This window comes from Scleropages formosus, chromosome 18 (genome assembly GCF_900964775.1).
Source record: "Scleropages formosus chromosome 18, fSclFor1.1, whole genome shotgun sequence".
NCBI lineage: Eukaryota > Metazoa > Chordata > Actinopteri > Osteoglossiformes > Osteoglossidae > Scleropages > Scleropages formosus.
In genome coordinates, this window is record NC_041823.1 from 6,827,171 (window position 1) to 6,847,068 (window position 19,898).

The window sequence follows — 19,898 nt, forward strand, 5'->3', positions numbered from 1 at the left end:
TAAGTACCTTAATGCTGTAAGTTGCTTTAGAGAAAAGCGTCAGCTAAATGAATGAATGTATCTGCGTAACCCTAAGAACTTGATATTAAATGGTGCTATAGCAAGCAAAATACTGTTGGTCTTCTCTATCAGAATTATTTTTTAAAGCTGTTCAATACTTTGAGATTCCAGTCTTGTATATGTCGCAGAAGATAGGTCCGTAATGGCAAGCACCATTCAGCTTTCTTGGGATTACCAAGGATTTGAAATGCTAAGCCCTAGTAACCACACTGGTTGACCTTACTGTTGGCATCCTTTTTCCGCTATGGTCAAGCTGCGATCCCTTGAAGCCCAGTTCTTTCCGTTCTCCCATTTCCCCTCAGTTATTTGGGTTTCCAATGAGCATATTTAACATGTAGCAAAGGGCAGCAATTGCAGAACTCAACTGAGGCTTATGACCATCAGCCAAAACCCCCCGACCAAATCGTTGCATATTTTACTCAACAAACTGCATTGTAAAATCCATCTATCGGCAGCAATTTTTGGCTTTAACGATCATCCCCTTTGCCAAAGCAAGTGGCAGATACTGCAAGCCAGCAACATATTTTTGCAGCGCACTGCCAGATATCGCATTATGAATGAATTGTTGTTGTCCTGGGGATCATGTCTTAGTGTCCAGCTCTTTGTTGAGATGGGCCTCGGCTTCCGTCCGCTGCCCTCATCTCGCTTCGGTTAGATTGTCTCCTGCAAGCGAAGGGTAGTCACTTCTTCCTGCGCACTTGTTGTGTTGCTTCATCAGTCCCCAGAATAAATGCTGACAGCTTTTTGCATCCGTCTTACATGAACTGCTTATGGATACATGTTTGTATGTTGACAGCGAAATACCTTGCCGAGGGGGCCGTACGCAGCAGAACATTCCGGGCTGTATGAATTGGAAGTGACATGCCAGTGTGCAGTCATGTAAACAAGGCTTGGGGATGTTCTCTGAAAAAATGGCAATGCAAAAAAAGCACAAAAACAAAATATAACAAGTATTTTGTTGTGCTCATGCTCTCCTTGTATGCTGTTAACCATTGATTTCCTGTAGTTTTGTCATGTTCCAGGCTCAGAATAAAACGTATGGTAATGGAATTTTCTCATGTTGAGTTATAGACTAACTTTAATGTTGCAGATGTTGCAAGAATTATATTGAAATAGTGTTAAGGGCACTCACATTAGTAACTTTTTTGCTTTAATGTAAGCAGAAAAGTAAGGATCCAACAGAAGTGTGTTTTGGCTGTTGGGACACTGAGGAAGGCCAGTGGTTGAAACGCATTTGTGTTGTACCATTACTTTCATGCTCACGTTAAATAAAAAAAAATACATGCTGTGAGTGCTGCCTTTATAACTCTCGGAGGCTTCAGCACTGGTTGTAGCAGTTTCTCTTGCAATTTTTTCCATGTGCATATTTAACCTTACATTTTGTTAAATTGTGTTAAAATCTAAAGCCTGAAAATATGAATTTATAGGTATTGTCTGGGGGGGGGGGGGGGTGCGGTGGCGCAGCGGGTTTGACAGGGTCCTGCTCTCTGGTGGGTCTGGGGTTCGAGTCCCGGTTGGGGTGCCTTGTGATGGACTGGCGTCCCGTCCTGAGTGTCCCCTCCCCCTCTAGCCTTGTGCCCTGTGTTGCCGGATTAGGCTCCGGCTTGCCATGACACCGCTTGGGACAACCGGTTTCAGACTGTGTGTGTGTGTGTGGGGGGGGTATTGTCTGTATTAACAGCCTAAACTGAGCCAGGTAGATTTCAAATTCTATAGTTCACTCTAGGATTGAATACTAATTATTTTAATACTAGTAATTTTTTAAACTGTAGGTCTTTAATTTTTGGGGGGGGGGGAAATGTTGAATTCAGACTGTTGGAGGGAGAAAAGAATTTCCATGCATTTAAACTTCAGTGTGAAATTGGAGGGAAAATGTTAATGGGGGGGGTACTTTCAGAATGTGCTGGAATTCACACACACCGTGCCCTTTTTTGCAAAAGTAAGGAATTACTGGAGCAATGTGCCCTAAAACAGCTCCGGCGATATAAAAGTATGCAGTGGTTGCTGTAGGTTTTTCTAATGAATTGAATTTGACCCTCAGGCTGATTAAAACAACCGTTTTTACGCTTATCTGCTTCCGACGTGGAACCCGGCCCGTATTCGCACTAATTCTAAGGGTTTTGTAGGTCTTATCATTCTAGCGGAGGCACTTCTTTGGGTGAGCTTAACTCCATCTCCCATCTAGAGACACTTTTAATTGCACTCCGTTAATTGGAGTGCCGAGCTCTTTAGAGCTTGTCAGTTTGCCGCGCTGTCATTAATTCGCGAGACGAACAGATCGGCTGCGGCGCATGTGCCTCACTTGAGCTGCGGCAGGCTCGGCTTACGGCAGGCTGAGACTAAATCGGAATCGTTTTTTATACACGACTGACAATAATGCAACATTCCTGTAGTCATTTCCCATGATAAAACAACTTTATTCCATAGTGTTTTTAGTTCAGTAGTTATTGTGAACTGTACTATAGTAGTAATAGTACCGTAAAATCCCTATTTAACGCCCCCGGGGGCGTTACGTTTTCCAAAAGGGGACGTTTATTAGAGGTCATATGGTAGTGAAATCGATCGTCATTTCTCGCCCTAAAAAGTTCCTGCAAATGCCACAAGTACATCGGGTACCGTATTACCCCCTAGCATCCTGAATGAAAATGTGCTTGAGAATGTTGCCGGGGGTAGTACTGGCCGGAGTGTGAAACTTCGCGCACTGAATCTGACCTCTCGAATGTGACAGACGTCGGGGAGGGGTCGGATTACGATAGTCCCGGACATTAATAAACCAGTGGATTATCTTTGTTGTTTACAGTGTGTGTAAATGTGTTAATTCGGTTTAACAGTTGTCAGTGTTCAGTGTGTTTGGATTGTTCATGTTACGGACTACGGAAGAGAATGGGATTTAAAATTTGGTACCGGTAAAAATCCCCCCCCCCCCTTCTGATTACTCGAAAAAAATAACGGGTGTTTTCAAAAATGGGTGGGGGCGTTAAATAGGGATTTTACGGTATATGTTGTGTGCGTTGTCCTCTACGTCACAAGGTCCAGGAGACGTGCTATTTCACTCAGGTCTATGTTCTAAACAGTGTGGAAGTGACAAAGTTGGCGTTGACTTTACCAGGTTTTGGCAGGAGCAGAATTTAAAGTAGCGTCAACAAGACCTTCATTCTGCATTTCTGCTAAAATCTGACTCCTCCAAAGCAAAACGGTTTTTAATTCGGAATCACTGGCAGGTCTTTAACACAATTGAATTTGAATTTCAGTGAGTCTGATTTCTGAGTTTGGTGTAGCCAGTTTTCTAGCTGATTTCCAAGGTGTACTGCTGGATAACTTTTTAAATCTGTTTCGTTGACGGTGTGACATGAAGCTAGCTTTCATCCAAGAAGATGCCTGTATTTGAATAAATAATAATAATTTATGAATCACTGCCATGCAATAATTACACTGCCAGTGAGTGTTCTGAATCCTTATTCATACACAGCTGAGTGTACTGGTATGTGAGTGGTGTACCTGTTAACAGTTTTTATTATACTCTATGCTGAATTGTTTATTACCAGTAGGTGCAAAATAATGAACAGATTAAGATGCCGCTGTTCTTGTATCGCACAGGTGAAATTGGGCCGACTCTGAAGGCTCTCGTCTGTTCGGAAGGAGGCGCCTTCTCTGTGATGGAGATAAAAGCGTCGATTTAGTTTAAATCCACACGATGCTTGTAGCATGCAGTTTAATTAAAATATTCAGAGAGCTCAAATGAGAACCATTAACGTCGGAAAGCATGCGGTGCTCCTGAAGGAAGCAGTTCCGCAAAAAGGTAATAATGTCAAAATAATGACATGCAGGAAATGGTGAAGGTTCTCGATACTTGTGTACGTGAATTTTCTCGTTTTCTCATGTGCTGTTTTAATGGGTACGAAGTTAAATATATCCAGAAATGCCTGCAATGCATCTTTGCATACCGTTTTATTAGTTTGTACTTTTTTTATTATGGCGTTTATAGGGTTTTATTACCGCAGGGTGTTGTAAGAGTTTGAGACGCAAGGGATAAAGATGCTGACGGGAGTGCGAAGTTCACGGACTGCCGCTGTCACCCGGCTACTCGAGGACATCATCTAAGGGTTTCTGGATTCAGTCTTTATTTTGGCGTTCTTAGGCTGGGAAAGGTATGTGGAACAAGGGAATCGGAACAAAGTTGGCCTTTCACTTCAGGCCAAGTCCGTTCACACTGTCCAGTAGGAGCTTAAATGGGGAGTTATGGCAACTAGATGTTTCAGTGGTAACTAAGTGTATCGTTCATGGCTATCGGGTGCTGGAGTTGGACTGTGTGTCTGATGTTCCATATGTTGTAATGGTAGTGTGCCATGTTCCACAGTAAGATGTTCATGTATTTGGTTTTTGTGTTTTGTTGTGTGCATACACTGTACTTCCACATAGCACAGAACAGAGGTTAAAACTGGAAAATGGCAAAAAAATGGATACAATGCAGGTTTGGAATGTAAACATTAAAATTCAATAAAAATATTTTATATTTAGAACTCCAAGTGATACACAATTTTTGGCTGACTTAGTAAAAAGTCCAACATCTTATTGACTCATAATGTGATTGGGAGTGGACTGACAGAGTAAAACAAAAGAATTGGCTTTCTTCGAACACAAAATTCATTGCTGCTACTTTTCTCATCTGAAACAAAACGCCCAGATTCCCCGTTATCCTGACTTTCCTCTTATTTGATCATCTAAGCTGGGTTTCATCTCGGACATCTGCGAGTCATTACCACAGTAAATCCTCGCGAGGGTATACCTGCAGTCTGACTAGAAACAGGAAAAATCCAGCCCCTGAGCTGGATGGACCACCCCAACTTCCGTCCAAAGGCCAGACCTTCTTTGCAATGAACCAGAAACCCATAATGAGTCAGAGAACCAGAGTGGTTTAGGTCCTTTGGCAACATGCAATTCACTTATTTAGTTTGATAAAAGCATCCAGTACATTTAAGATGTTGCAGAGCATAAGTACGCTGTAGTAGCGATGTGGTTTAATGCACTGTGGTAAATGTAATATTTAAATGTCCTGAATGCTTTTATCAAACTAAAGTTTCTGTTTGTTTATTTAGCAGATGCTTTTCTCAAAAGCAACTGCCAGTGAACTTTAGTGTTATGAGCCCACACTCCTTATTTACTGCGGTGACTTGCACTGATAGATACGCTACTTATGCTGGGTCACTCATCCATACATCAGTGGAACACTCTCTGTCACTCCCACACTGTGGGTGAACCTGAACAACATGTCTTTGGAGTGTGGGAGGAAACCAGAGCACCCGACAAACCCCTGCAGACACAGGAAGAACATGAAAGCTGAGCGGGGATCAATCCCATGTCCTCTCGCACCACTCGGGCTGTGAAACAGCAGCATTAATTGCTATGTCACCATGCCGCCCTGGAGAATTACTTATATGTATTGCTTAGATATGCTCCTACACATCCCTGTAAATAATTGTACTGTTCATTTATTATTGGACTTTTTTAGCCCACTTCATACTTACACTAGTACTTTAATGTTGTTCTGTTGACTGTCTGAATGAACTTCCTCTGTCAAATTCTTTGTATATGTGGATGTTCTTGGCCAATCACTTCTATTATATCATAGACCCTGGTGATGGAGGTTGATACAAGCTAAAGTCATGGGTTTAAAGGTGTCTGTGGTGTTTCAGCCAATGGAATAGGTTTATCGTCTTCAAACAGAAGGACAAGAAGTGCACTAGAGGTGCGAGGGAGGGAGAGCGCTGTAGAATGCTTATGTTATACAGGAATACCTCTGGAAAAAATGGAGTCAAAGATGACTCATGTGCCCTGCTCCTCAGAGCTATCAATACCAACAGTGAAGTGAGCAATTTTAGAGAGTGGTGTCTTGATTCTTGACTTCTACAGTCACAATTCAGCAGAGAAAACTAAAAGTTAGTGGTTGGTGCTCCAGTGTATTAAGTGGGAGCTGCTGTGAATGAAAACAGTCTCCAACTGATCAATAAATAAGGAAATATAGGGGACCTACTATAGAATCTTGAGGGATGTCGTACCACAAAAAACTTTTTTACATGATTATAAATGATCCAACTTTTGTGTCCAACAGTGCTCAGAGATTTGTGCCTTTTTTTTTAGTTTTTATCCCATTTTTTTCCTCATCATACTTTTTAATCTGTGTAATCTTATGCACCCATTATGGGATTAATGGTGATTGGTAAAATTTCTAATTCCATGTAGCAAGGTATGCCTCATGGTTCTCTACCAGGACCTCTGTATTTTCCTCTGTATTTTATCCTATATTTTGAATGGAGGCTGGGGTTTGGTGCATGCAATATAAACTAACAAGCTTTATTGTTGAACAGGGGGAACTATGGAAACGATTTTACAATGGAAGCAGAAACCCTTTTGTCAGTGTAGACTTGATCATAAGTTCTCCAGCATTTCATTAAATTTACTATGGTATTATGCTGGCCATCATTAACCACCTAATTATGAGTTACTGTTGTGAGACTGTCAGGAATGGTCAGGAAATGGTTTTAGAAACACAAACAATGTTTTTATATATATGGAGACCAAGGCTGACGGCAACACGGATGAGTCACTCCTCTGCAGCGGCACAGCCGATGATTAAAACGATGCAGAAATGGCAACATCACCTCCGTTTCAGTTCACCTTCAAGTAAGACAGGAGCTTGAACATTAAAATATGCTTTCGTTTCCTGATGTGATGCCTCGTGCTAGAGCAGAACTAATTTGTGTCAATAAAATGTAGTTATTTATTAATAGCCTTAATTATGTTTCAAATGGTCCACCTCTGTTGGTGAGGGCAACGTTTTGCAGTTTCAGGCCTAACCTTTCAAACCCAACCAGAGTCTTGGATTTTTCATTTTAACACCAGCGTCTTTCGATGATGTTCTCAGATCTATAAATAATCTCGCGTTTCAGTAGAGAAGTTGAGCTCTCCACCAGCAGAATCCGTCTTCCAAAGAAGGGCGCATAATGACGATGGTACGGCAGATGGGATCTATTCTCGTGACGAGAGGCTCGGGGACGAGGAAAGGGAGCAGTCGTTCTGAGCGAGTGCCTGCAACTGAGGTTTGGGATGTACTAAGACCCCAGTAATTTGTCTTCAAACATTTCCATGAATTGCCTCCAGTTTATGCCCAGTCATCCCAAAAGGAGCTCACAGCCCTTCAGACAGTCATCTGACTTTCAGGATTAGAGGATTACACTGTTTTTCATGGTTGTCTGAACGGCCGATGACGGCGAGGGAGGCGTGTTTGGGACTCTGGTCACATGGCCTTACTGTACTCAATCTCTGGCAACATCCAGTGGCCTTTCAAAACTGTACTCCACCAGATTTCAGGTGGACTCCCAACCCACAATGACTATCAGCGAGCGCACCCCCCCCCCCCCCCCGCAGGCACTAAACACTGCAGAGGGCTTCCATTCAATCTATTAAATAAATGTCTGATTGCTAGCTGAGCTGTCAGACAATTAAACAGGAAAAGCAGTGCTGGGTTAATGAATCTTGGCAGTGAAACTCACTCACTCTCCATGAAGGTTCCTCTACCAGCACCTGAGTGTATTGGGGAGGAAAAGAAAAACTCCCAGGCTATACAGAATAGAAGGCTAACATTTTTATGGGTCCATTAAAATCAGATTTGTTGCCCCTGTGTACCATGTTTCCTCATGAGTCCCTTAAAAGTGTTCCCCCTTTTATTTATTGCTGCCTGTAGGTTGGGTAATGCCGCCACGCAATGTGTTGAGCGGAGCACAAAGTCAGTCCATGTGGCCAAAAATAGAATCCTCTCACAATGCTGGGACTTATTATTTCTGATGGAAGTGGCATGTTTTCATGAGCAGATGGTGGGGGGCATTCCTCAAGTAACCTGGCAGCTGCTTACCTAAGCAACTGTTTTATTTAGCTTTTGTTTTGGGAAGCCTCTTTGATTGGGAAGAGGTGGTCTGGCTGAATCCTCGCTTCCCAAAAAAGATTGAACCAGCTGACAGCAAAGTGGTTAGTTTCTGCCTGTGGAGTCAAAGGTTGTAGGTTGATCCCCATCTCTGGCTGTAATACCCTTAAGCAAAGTACTTACTGTAAATTGCTCCAGTAAAATTTCCAAGCTGTATAAATGGGTAAATAATTGTAACCTTAACATTGCAAGTTGATTTGGAGAAAAGCATCAGCTAAATGAGTAAATGTTCAGTACTTGGCAAAAAAAAAAAAAAACGCTTTAGGCGGCATGGTGGCACAGCGAGTAGCGCTGCTGTTTCACAGTGCCCGGGTGGTGCGAGAGGACGTGGGTTCGATCCCTGCATTTTGAATGTTCCCGTTTCCTCCCACAGTCCAAAGGCATGCTGTTCGGGTTCATCCGTAGTATGCGAGTGACGGAGCATATGTACGGATGAGTGACCCTGTGTAAGTAGCGTATCAAGTAGTGTATCGAGCAGTGTAAGTCACCGCAGTGGATAAGGTGTGTGGTCTGATATGAGTTCATTGGAAGTTGCTTTGGAGAAAAGTGTCTATGTAAATGAAAACTCTGAATAGCAGCAAAGAATATATGTTGCAAATTTTTTCAGAAGTTAGAGAGCAGAACATTAATTCAAACGTCCACTAAATTGAAAGTTGAAATGCTTAAGATTTATTTTGGCTTTTTCAAATGTGTATTTTCCATACTTTTAAAAATATTTGTCTCCCCTATGGACGTAGGCATTCTGCTTGGTAAATTAAAACGAACAATTACGTCCACCCCCCTCTGTTGCCAACTCTCGAGTTTTTAGTTAAGCCGCAGTTAATGTTTGTTGGTTTTCTTTTTGTCAACTTATGCCTTGCTTTCATGTCTGTCTGCATATCTGGCTCCGCAGTATATTTATCACGCACAGCGAATAGGCGTCTTGCTTTCTTCTGCTTGTTTGGTCTCCAGGGCATTGTGAGATGCACGCTGAACTTTGCATTGTGATCACCTAGAGCAGGAATGCTTGATCCTTTCTCAGCTCGTGTGCATGATTCATGTGTTGAGTGCTTCTCCAGCGCCAGCTCCTCAAAAGCCTATTGCCTGAATAAAAGTAATTTTCCCATCAGAGGTTGATGTCCACTGGAAGCGCAGGTCACATGGCTCGGAGGCCCGAATGAAGCCTCTCTGAAACCCATTCCTTATGTAATTTTCGGGGCCAGTTGTGTAACTCTGGAATGACAGTAGGCCTGCTCTTTACTGCAGTAAGTGTAACCTTGAGACGGACCGGCTCCCAGATAGAGTAAACGTATGTATAGGTCTGAGAAAAATGCACTTTCATGGGCGACGTAAAAGTTGTCCTATGGAATGAAAAGGTGCCGGAGTATTGGGGTACGTTTTGGTGCGTGCTGTGCTCATCGTAACTTCTTTGACCCTTTCCTGCTGCCACTGGTTTTATAAATTATAAATATGATGTGCAAATACTGGCCTATTGTTCATGTTCTATACTTTTCATGTATATTTATATTCAGTTAGGTGATTCTTTCCTCCAGTGTAGCTGGTATTGCTAAGCCCTTGGTAGTCATTTACCCATTTATACTGGTGCGTAACTTTACTGGAGTAACTGCGTTCTGGTACTTCCCATCATTACTGTTTTTTATTAATTTGGCTTATTTTGCCAAAGCAACACGACTGCTTATGCGAAACATCCAACAACGCTTTAGATGCCCACAAAAGAATCTTAATTTTGTGTTGACTTTTTTTCAGCAGATAAAACCCTGAACCCAAGTGTCTCCCCACTACTTTGGTTTCCTTTCAATGACTTGACCTCATTTAGAGCCTTCCTTTGTGTCTAGTGTGAGATTTGTGTACACAAACAGCACACAGCTGGTAGTGTAGTGGTTACAGCTGCTTTGGATTCGAAGGCTGCAGGTTCGAAACTCTCCTTCGGCTGTACTACCCTTGAGCAAGGTATTTACCCAGATTGCTCCAGTAAAAATTACCTGGCTTTTTAAATGTGTAAAAAAAACTAAAAGGATTAACATTGTAAGTTGCTTTGGAGGAAAAACATTAGCTAAATGAATAAATATAAATGTCAAGATGGGTAGATGTGCCTTGTATCTGCACACTTGAATTGATGTGCACAAGGGTTATAGACTGTGCAAACACTTAAGTAGATACACAGGTGTTTTGCATGCAGACACTGAAAGTTACGCAACGTCATTCGGATCCTTTGAGAAGCGAAAGTTTTGCGGCTCGCTGTCATGTTTCGCTTGGGTTGTACGCATGAAAATAACTGCATGTATGAAATGTTCTGCATATATTGAGTATGTTTTCGGGGGGGGACATCCCTTGTATTATGAAAATACATCTGGTAGTATAGTGGTTAGAGTTGCTGCCTTTGGACCTAAAGGCTGCAGGTTTGAATCTGATTTCCAGCTGTAGTACCCTTGAGCAAGGTACTTAACCTTAATTACTCTGTTACTAATGTTATTCTATCTATATCACCCTTAATAGGTGATATAGGTAGAATAACATTATAGGTCACTTTACAGAAAAGCATCAGCTAAATGAATAAATGTAAATGTGTGTAATGTAATATTGGAGCCTGTGCTGCTGTTGAAAGGGGAGGTAACAACTGGCAAGCAATTTTACTTTAAACCATAGTAGGTCCCAGATGTAAATTTACAGGTATGGAAATGTTTTTTCTTTATTTTTTTTGGCTCTCTGCTCTAAAAAAGCTCAGTGGCAGGTGGTGAGCGACAGCATTTAGGCTCAGTCATTTACTTTTTGTAGTGTCCCTGGAAATTGAAAAGATAGTTTTTCACCACAGAAATGCCACCGTTGGCCGATCTTTTCTACTGGAACTCTTTGTGGCATTTGAGGGGAATTGCTCCCAGGCTTCTGGTGGCCTGTCTCATAGCATAAACCGTGAGCCTGTGGACCAGCTGGGCCTGGAACCCTGCACAAAGCTGAAGTGTTGGAAATGAAAGCCTGAGCCGGTTGCCTGCGGACATGGCCTCGGAGTTCCGTGGTGTGGTGGAGGTGGCGCCGTGTACCAGGGCAGGTCATGTTTACATCCTTCTGCATCCTCTTCTATGAGGAGGCCATAGCGGCACATGATTTTTCACCCCTTTGTGTCCCTGCTGCCATGACAACGGCACTACAATATGTGCCATACGTTGGTGGTGTAAGGGGACACCAGTGTCACATGTTCCAGACATGCCACCTAGCTGTCAAGACTAACAAAGATGTGGTAAGAGTGCCTTTAAGTCACTGGTACCGCCAACCTCTTCTAGCAGCGCACTAAAACAATTACCGTTAATACAGTTATAAGTCCAGGTAATATAGGCTATGAGTACAGGTAATTCAGGTTACGTGTATGAGATGCATAGTGATTTTTTCATATGTAACCTTGCTATAATTAATATAGATGTATTGCCTAAAAATATTTGAAATGTTGCTTGTTTAGACATAAGGCATGTCTTACTGGAGATTGACTATTTTTTATTGCAAGAAATCTATTGAGATGCTGCTTCAGTTTTAAAATGTTAGTGATTCTGTCTGAACCCCTCACTCCAGAGTGTTTTCACATGCCCAGCCCACCCTATGTGTTCCTACTGTCTTTCAATGTTGCACATAGAATCACTTGTTATGAGTTGCTGCATATTTGTGATGTGAAAGTGTGTATAATGAACACATTAACTGGGGTTGTAGTAGGTAAGTATGGTGATCAGTTTTATGTGAAACTTCCCCTTTTCAGTCCTAGTCCTGCAGTAGTATCCTTGAAAAAGGTACATACCCTGAATTAATGAAATAAAATTATGTTGTATAAATGCTTCTAAGTAACTTAGTATAGGAACCTTACAGTGTAAGAAGAGATGAATGAATAACCAAAAATATGTTACTAAAGGACTTCACCTAGGATACTAAGTGCAGCTTCTCAATCAAGACAGATTTGTACCTCTTCAGCCTGTGATTGTGAATCAGATTTTTTGTCATTTGAGGACAAAATTACAGTTTGAGCAAGAGGTGTTTGATAATGGGATAGCTGAACAGTCCTTGTGCAAGATAGCAGTGAGTCAAAGCAGTGACGTTGGTTTGTTTTGTCTCTTTGCAAGTACAAGGTCCCATGCTCAGCTTTTTTGCATGGCCTGAAACCCCTCCGACAGACAAAACAGCAGATTACTGGAATGAGAAGGAAGTGGACCTCAGATGCTTAGTTTGCAAAGAGCAGAGTAAGATCTTTCAGCCCCACAGTTTGTTCCTCCTACATTTTTAAAGGAGGTCAATGGGCTGCATAGGGAAGCTCAGAGTGAAGAGAGCCAAAGGATGCCATTGGGCTTTCGTTTACTGTACGTACCCAGTTTGAAGGAGTGACAGTTGTGTAGCTATACCCAGTTACAATGGAAATAATGAAAGCAATTGGGCTGCATAAGGATACTTAGTTAAGTGGGAGATAAAGGTCACTGAAATGTGTAGGGAATCCCCAGTTTGAAGGAATTGGAGGATGTGGTTGAGGTGGGTAGGCATTCCCAATTTGAAGAGAAACAAAGGAAGTCATTGAGTTGAGTAGCTGTACCAAGATTGAAGGCAAAGGAGGTCATTGAGGTGATTGGGTATATCTGGTTTGAAGGAAGGCATACCCACTTTGAAGATATAACATGAGGTTATTGAGGTACATAAGGTAGTGGTGTCAAATCAAAGTAAACTTGGTGACCATTCTAAAGGAAGGTACGGAATACCTTTGCCCTTTCCACAGGTGTCTGGCTTGTAAACGTGGAGAATGTGCAAATTCCAAACACCCAGAGTTGGATTTGAACTTAAACCCAAACTAGCAGCTCAGGAGATCAGCATTACCCACTGCCTCAAGGTCACTGTATTAAGGTGCATAGTGATTCCCAATTTGATGGGAGCTTAAGGAAGCCATTGGACTGCACAAGGATACCTAGGGTGTGGAGGTAGATAAAGGAGGTCTTTGGTCTATGCTAAGGATACTCAGGTTAATGGCATATAATTGTGGTTGGTGCTGCTGTGTGGAAACATGTAGACCTCACTTTGGAAGGAAAACAGCATGATGAGCTTTTTGTCACTTCCTCTCCTAGGTTAACGCCCACCTTTCCCCCAAAGACTCACCTTCTTTCCTGAGCCCCACTCTTCAACCTGGTGTAAGAGCGCAGAAAGACTTGGCCAAGATGTTCAACACCAAAAGGTATGTGTGTCTTGGTTGTTTTCCTTTGGCCTGCACAAATCTATGGTCCAGTAGTCAAATTTTTCTCCATCTTCTGAGGAATTCCTTAGCTTGATCTAGTTTTAATTGTTGCTCGGGGGGCGGTTAGGTCAGCAGGTTAGAAGTTAGGTTTTCTTTACCCATATGTTTAGTATAGTCTGAAAAATATCACATTTATAGTAAGAAAAACCCTAGGAAAACCTCTAATACTGTTACCTGCTGATCAAGATGGTCCTCCCTAGAGGACTAATAAATCCGGGTCACCAGAAGCATCTTTCAACAAATTCAATGAACTGACATGAGCATTGTGGTTGTTGAGCTTTCTGTCGTTACTTTTAAAGAATAGACCATTTAAGTCTTACAATAGAGGCCTTCGTGCTATAATTGTTATTGTTTGTACAGAAGCCATTAAAAAGCTAGCGACTGTAATGAAGTGGTTCGATTGAAAGGCAGCTGAAGGAGAAATACAGCTTAAACGGCTTAGTTGCCCTTTCCTCTACTCAGTCCTCAAATGCCCCCATAATTTGTGGTTCTAAATTTGCCATCGGCAGACGCCGCATTTTTCAGTGTCTTTTTTGTCTCTCGGACAGCTGCAAATTTATTTCTTGGTGACTTTTTTTTTCTCCCCAGATGGCAAATAACTGTAATTAATAATGACTGCTTTTGTTGTTAATTTTCCACTCTCCGGTGCAAAGAGTCAGTGAAGCACACTTACTGAGCAGTGGATCAAAGCCCCAGCATGGTGGCCAAGTCTACTGGAATGCAGCACTAATAGAAATAAACAAACACAAGCACATATGTGCCTGCAAACAAAATCTGTATTTAAAGTTTGTCCAAAGGCATTTAATTTGCATTTGTGGTTGAATGCTGCAAACAGCATCCTAAATTAACACACAAATCATAACTATACGCAGCAGTTGCGCATCGCTTTAAAATGGATCCGATTATTGACTTCTCGTTAACTTTTGCGAAAACAATGAGGGCTGTTCAGAAATATCAGTAGCGAAATGGTGTGACTTGTCTTGATCACTTGTCTTATCCTTACTACCATAATGTGTCAATTTGAAGAGTTTAAAAAAAAAAAAAAAAGTTTCAGCAAGAAACTTTGAAATGTCATTGCAGAATAAGAGCACAATAATTTGAGTAAATGTTTATAGAATATTTGGTAATTAGCTGTCAAAAGCTGATAGGCAGTGATTCCACTTCAGACAGTTGAAAACATTAAATTGGATGTTTTAAGGATGATAGTGTTGTTTTATTGTTCTGGCAGATAACTGTTATATAGTAAATAAACTGGATAAAGACCTATTTAAATATATCCCAAGTCTCCTGTTGGACTTGACTGCTATTCTGAGATGGATTTATTAAAAATAAGCATTTGTTATACAAAACTGTAGCATATAAGAAGTTATATGCTTGCATTTAAAATCCTACTTTTTTGAGTATTGCAGCGTCAGAGAATAGAGCAGTAATAACAGGTGGAACCCTGACAGTGTGTGGAATGGAAATTACACTGAGCTTTTCAGTGATATAGCAAGGACAAGTTCTTGCTTTTATCCACAACAGCTGTGTAGGGGGCATTTAATTGCTACTAAAGGATTTAATTAAATTCATTAAGTGTGTTTGCAAATTACTCCATGAATGAAATTAACATTTTTAGCCCGAATGGACTCCTGTTGTTAAAATTAAACTATTGGAGCACTACATCTGTTATGTCTAGGAAAATTGTTTGGAAGATCAGTTCACTCTGTTGTAATAGAAGTACCATTTCAAAAATCCCTGTCATTAAACATAGTAAGTTGAGAAGTGTCCTTGATTCATGATCAAATACTTTCAGTATAACTAATGAGTTGTTGCTTATATTTCACCCAATCGTTTATCATCGGAAGTGTTAAATGGTTGTGGTTAATGGCCAGCAGGTGGCACAGTGGCTGAGGCTCTCACCTTGTAACCTGAAGGTCCCTGGTGCAAATACCCCTCCTGCTGTCATACTCTTCATCAATCAGTACATTGTGAATTGATACAGAAAGAACAACCTTCTGTATAAATGGGCAAATTGTTCTAATGCTTTATCTTGCCTTGGAAGAAGATGGCAGGTAAAGATTAATAATAATATTAATAATAATGGTAAAATGAGTTCTTTCCCTAGTGACTTATCAGACATTCTACACAGTGATGCTTTATATTTTTAAACTTTTTTTTATCCTGCACTTAATTTTGACACCCTTTTCTCTTAGTTCTATGAAGATTCTTCCTTCTTTGAATGCTCTGCTCCGTTTCCATTCCTTCGATACCTCTTCTCCTCTCATTGTACTCACTGAATGATACCCAAGGCTGTAACCCTCATAAATACAAATGTGCTGCTTAGTTTACCTGTTGCTGTTTGCAAGGACTGACAGAACTCCCAACACAGTGTGGCTTAAATCTCATTTCCCCCCATCAATCTTCATCATAAAAAGCCATAAAAATGAAAAGGCATTTGCAGGGAACCATAGAAAAATGTAAGAACATCCTATTATTGATACGCAAGGGGTAAACGAGTAGAACTGACATGAGGAAAACATCTGCGCACTGTTTAGAGGCTCCCATTGAAATAAGGTTTACTTCATGCTGGAGATCTACTTGAGCATCTGAAACACTTGGTTTGTATTTTCCCCCCTTTTTCAAGTAGAATCAAACTTGAAGAAATTGCTACTTGTTCCAGCAGTGGATGCGATGTTGGTATTTCGAGCGTTTAAAAGGGGGTTACTAAATTTACACTGACGCACCCCTTCCTGTGGAATAAGAGTGGTTTCTGTAAGGATAATTGCGTAAATTTTCCTCCCAGAGCAAATGCCTTGTGGTGGAATTGAGTTAATGATGATTTATTAAACATTCTGATCCGAACTTCCTGTGATTATGACCAAATATGCACTTTTTAAAAATTTTTTTATATTCAGATTTTCATATTTAAAAATTTAATTTTTAAAGTTTAGCAGCAAATGCCTGAAGCACTCTTCTTGTTGGGAGTGACAATCTAGAGGTGGAACAGCCTAGGTATGAGGACGACGCGAAGGCGACCGATTTGCAGTCGAACTATTAATATTCTGGCTCTCAGGCTAACGTAATCCTGGCTGGATTTGACAAAGCCCCGCGTGCACGTGGCAGTTGCCGGCTCGGACATTACGAACGACTTGCCTGATGGGAAACAAAGGCATCTCCCTGTCCGTTGGGCCGCAGGTGGAGCCGGAATGGCTGCTGGAATCCATCTGTCTGCTGGAGTTCAGCTGCATCTGTTCATTTTAATATTGGTTTACGGCGAACCCTCCCGAAGCCATCAAATCCAGCCTCCGCACAAACAAGACTTTAATTAAAAGTCTTTCATTAAACTTTAATCAGTTTAGCGGCTGACATATTACTTTACCTTCAATTATATGGGAAGGAGGTCTTGGGTAGAGGAAGGCTTAATAAGAAATAACACGGTAAGGCAGCGAGTTAATTTACTTCGCATCTCCTCTAGTACTGCAGCCTGTTTGGTTCGTACACATGGCTAGATGGGCCTGCATCTTCACTTAATTGTTTCCACGCTCGTTAAAAGGTAACTCGAACTCTAAATTTAATCTTTCATTTCTTATGTGGCGTATTACAGTTGCACTAAGTAATTAAAACTTTGTCCTCGCGCGACCATAAATCTTGCTCGGCAGAAGGGCACGGCGCTCCCTCTCTGAGGTTCGGGTAATGTGTTTCTGCCTTTCTCTGAGGGTAAGATAACCTCTAATGAGGCCTGCCGGTGTTTACGTCCTGAAACTGGATACGGGGCACTCCTCCTTGAGGACGAGCCGCTCATTATTTTTCATCCCCAAAACATTCCAGACCTGTCCCGCGCCAGGAGCAGGAGGGCACTCGGCTTTGCGGCTCCCCGAATGCGCCCCGAGCTCTCTATCTGCAGGGTTTCCCTCGTAATTAACTGAACCCCTCCCAAATTCCCTCGTTTAACTGCCTTATTTGTTTAAAAAGAGGTTATTGGGAGGTCCTCCACGGCTCACGGTAGGGAATATCAGAATGCCAGCATCCTGAACTCTCCGTACCACCCGTAACCGCCCAATACATACGAGTGTCCTGACCTCGGATCGTTACCTTTCCACACTGCCCCCAAGGTAGTATATTTTATTCAATCTGCCTCTCAGGTTGTTTTATTTACCGAGCATTTTGTTTGTGGTTCTGTTCAAGTTACTTTTTCTATGACTAGCAAGGAAAAAGGGGGACAGCTGGTAGTGTAGTGGTTACAGCTACTGCCTTTGGACCCAAAGGTCGCAGGTTCAATCACCACCTCTGGCTGTAGTACCCTTGAGCAAGGTACTTCCCCTAAATTGCTCCAGTAAAATTACCCTGCTGTATGAATGGGTAAATAATTGCAACCTTAAGTGTAAGTTGCTTTGGAGGAAGTGTCAGCTAAATGAATAAATGTAGTGTTGTGATGGTGCAGAAGAGGAAAAAAAAATTAGACAAATAATGGCACATCAAATATAATACTGTACTCTATTATTCCATGTTTAATTTTACCATGATCAGTGAAAAAAACAATGCCCTGCTGTACTGTGCAGCATGCATGCATGTTAATTATACATCTTATGGTTTATGACTTAATGATGAAGTTGTTGGGATGGAGCCCCCTCAAGCCAAGAACTACCTGTACTACAGCAGAAGGTTGGAATTGAACCTGGATCCTTTGGGTCAAAAATGCAGCCCTAATCATTATGGCATCTGCTGCTGCAGTGGGTGCAGTTCATCCCCCCACCTCCATCAGTGTGGCGTTTCTCAATCTGGTCAACTGTTGGGCAGTTTTCTACAATCTGCAGCAAAACTTGTTTCTTAATTTGTCATTTTGTGTAAATGCATATATGAGCGTGAGGCTCCTGTGATTATCTGGTGTGAGCGTCTCCTGTTCTTTGCCCTGTACTTCTCTCGACTGTCTGCTTCAACTTGACCCTAACTGGGCCGGCAGTAATTGAAAACGAATCCAGTTTATTACTCGTCTAAGTTCCATAACTTCATCAGAATTAAAGTGGTTACTTAAAGTAAACAGGGAAGCGGCATCAGGTGACAAGTGTGTTTCTGCCCGTCGCAAAGTCCTGGTAATATGGAATCTAGCTGTCAAGCTTGGAGATATAATTGCTTTCAGCTGGGGCTCTAATGAAATTACCGCAGCATGGGTCTGGCTCGTGTACTTCACGCCTGATGACTCAGAACTTTATGCTGTTCAAATCTGTCTGGTGGTTAATACACGCATGCTGATTATCTGGGTGGTGGAAAGGATATCAAGACTGCAACATACAGAGCTGGGAAGAGTTGTCAGGCGGAAGTGCAATCCAAGGACGTGACAAATTTAAGGCAGCCTGCCTCGATGATTCATAAAAACCCAGTATAGATCCGGAGGTACAGCAATAACCTCATCGAAATCACCCTGCATGTATATACGGTGGTGCTTGAAAGTATGTGAACCTCTTGTGTTCCTTGGTTTTGCCACAAAAATCGTAATTTAATGAAAAGCAGTGTTTTTCATCTGATATAGGTGTGTGATGACCAGTTCCATATGTTGCTTTAGGGGATGTCATATATGTAATAGAAAAACAGGCGTAATGCAGGTTAAAAATGATTGAACCCCAAGCAGGGAAATGAATCAGGTGTGAAAATCGTAATTTATCCACTTTATAAGGTTAACGTTTAAATTTTTATATACAAGAATGACCATCCCTGTAGGAGTCTCTCACTTTCAAACAGCACTGTATGCAATTCATTGAGCTGATTTGTACAATGACATCTTGAATTACAAATGCAACTGGGACCAGAAGTCGGATGTCCTGTGAAAGATTTGGCTATATTTCTAATAAATAAAAATAGGCCATAAGGGTTCACTTTATTGACATTGAGCTCCACTGAAATTGTAACTAATTTATAGTGGCAAAATCTAATCTTCACGAACTCGTATTCCGTGCCAGTTATCCCGTAAACGTGTCTTGCTCCTCATTTTGTTCATCACCAGCATGAGTGGTGAATGCTGTGGAAGCCAGATGAATTACCATGGTCCCACACTACTATTGTGAGTTTTACTGACACCTGTTGGTTGGCTGAAGAAATGTAAGTTGCTTTTGATTAAAGACAAATTCTAGAGACTGAGTGAAGAAAATCCAGTTAAAAATGTAATATGCTGGAAACTAACATTTTTGCTTATTTTTATTTTAGTGTCTTTAGTCCTGCTTGTGTAAATTTGTAAAAGTGGTTCAAATGACTCATTCTTTTTGCCACAGCTAATTATAAGGCTGAGAACAGACTAAGGGGGGAGCTAATATGAAGGATATGAGACCTTAAAATGGCAGCATGACAAGTGCTGCCATTTCTTTTTATTCATTCACATTATGTGCTTTGAAACCCTTTTAAAAGGTCGCTTTTGCATGAGGAGTTGAGAGTGGTGCCCTTTTCATGCAAAACTGTGGGCCAAGATCTGCAGCATCAATCAAAGTGAGGCTGTAATGGGTGCCCGGTAGAAAAGAGGGTGTAATTATGGTACGGGCAGACTGTGCCTGAAGGAGTCCGGTGTTTAAATAAAATTTGTTGTTCGAGTATGTTGCAAGGCTTTCTGCCAGACATGGTTCAGATGTGACGCTGATCCTT

General features: G+C 41.5%; 1 protein-coding gene across 3 annotated transcripts in view; it reads left to right on the top strand.

Moving 5' to 3' along the window:
* oxr1a (oxidation resistance 1a) overlaps window positions 1-19,898 on the top strand; it is a 135,155-nt gene that overhangs the window by 2,455 nt on the left and 112,802 nt on the right. For all 3 annotated transcript variants that reach the window (XM_018762959.2, XM_018762961.2, XM_018762960.2), the window contains exon 2: window positions 13,123-13,229. In XM_018762959.2, the coding sequence (XP_018618475.1) occupies window positions 13,213-13,229 (17 nt within the window). In that variant the 5' untranslated portion in view covers window positions 13,123-13,212. The remainder of the gene's footprint in view (window positions 1-13,122; window positions 13,230-19,898) is intronic.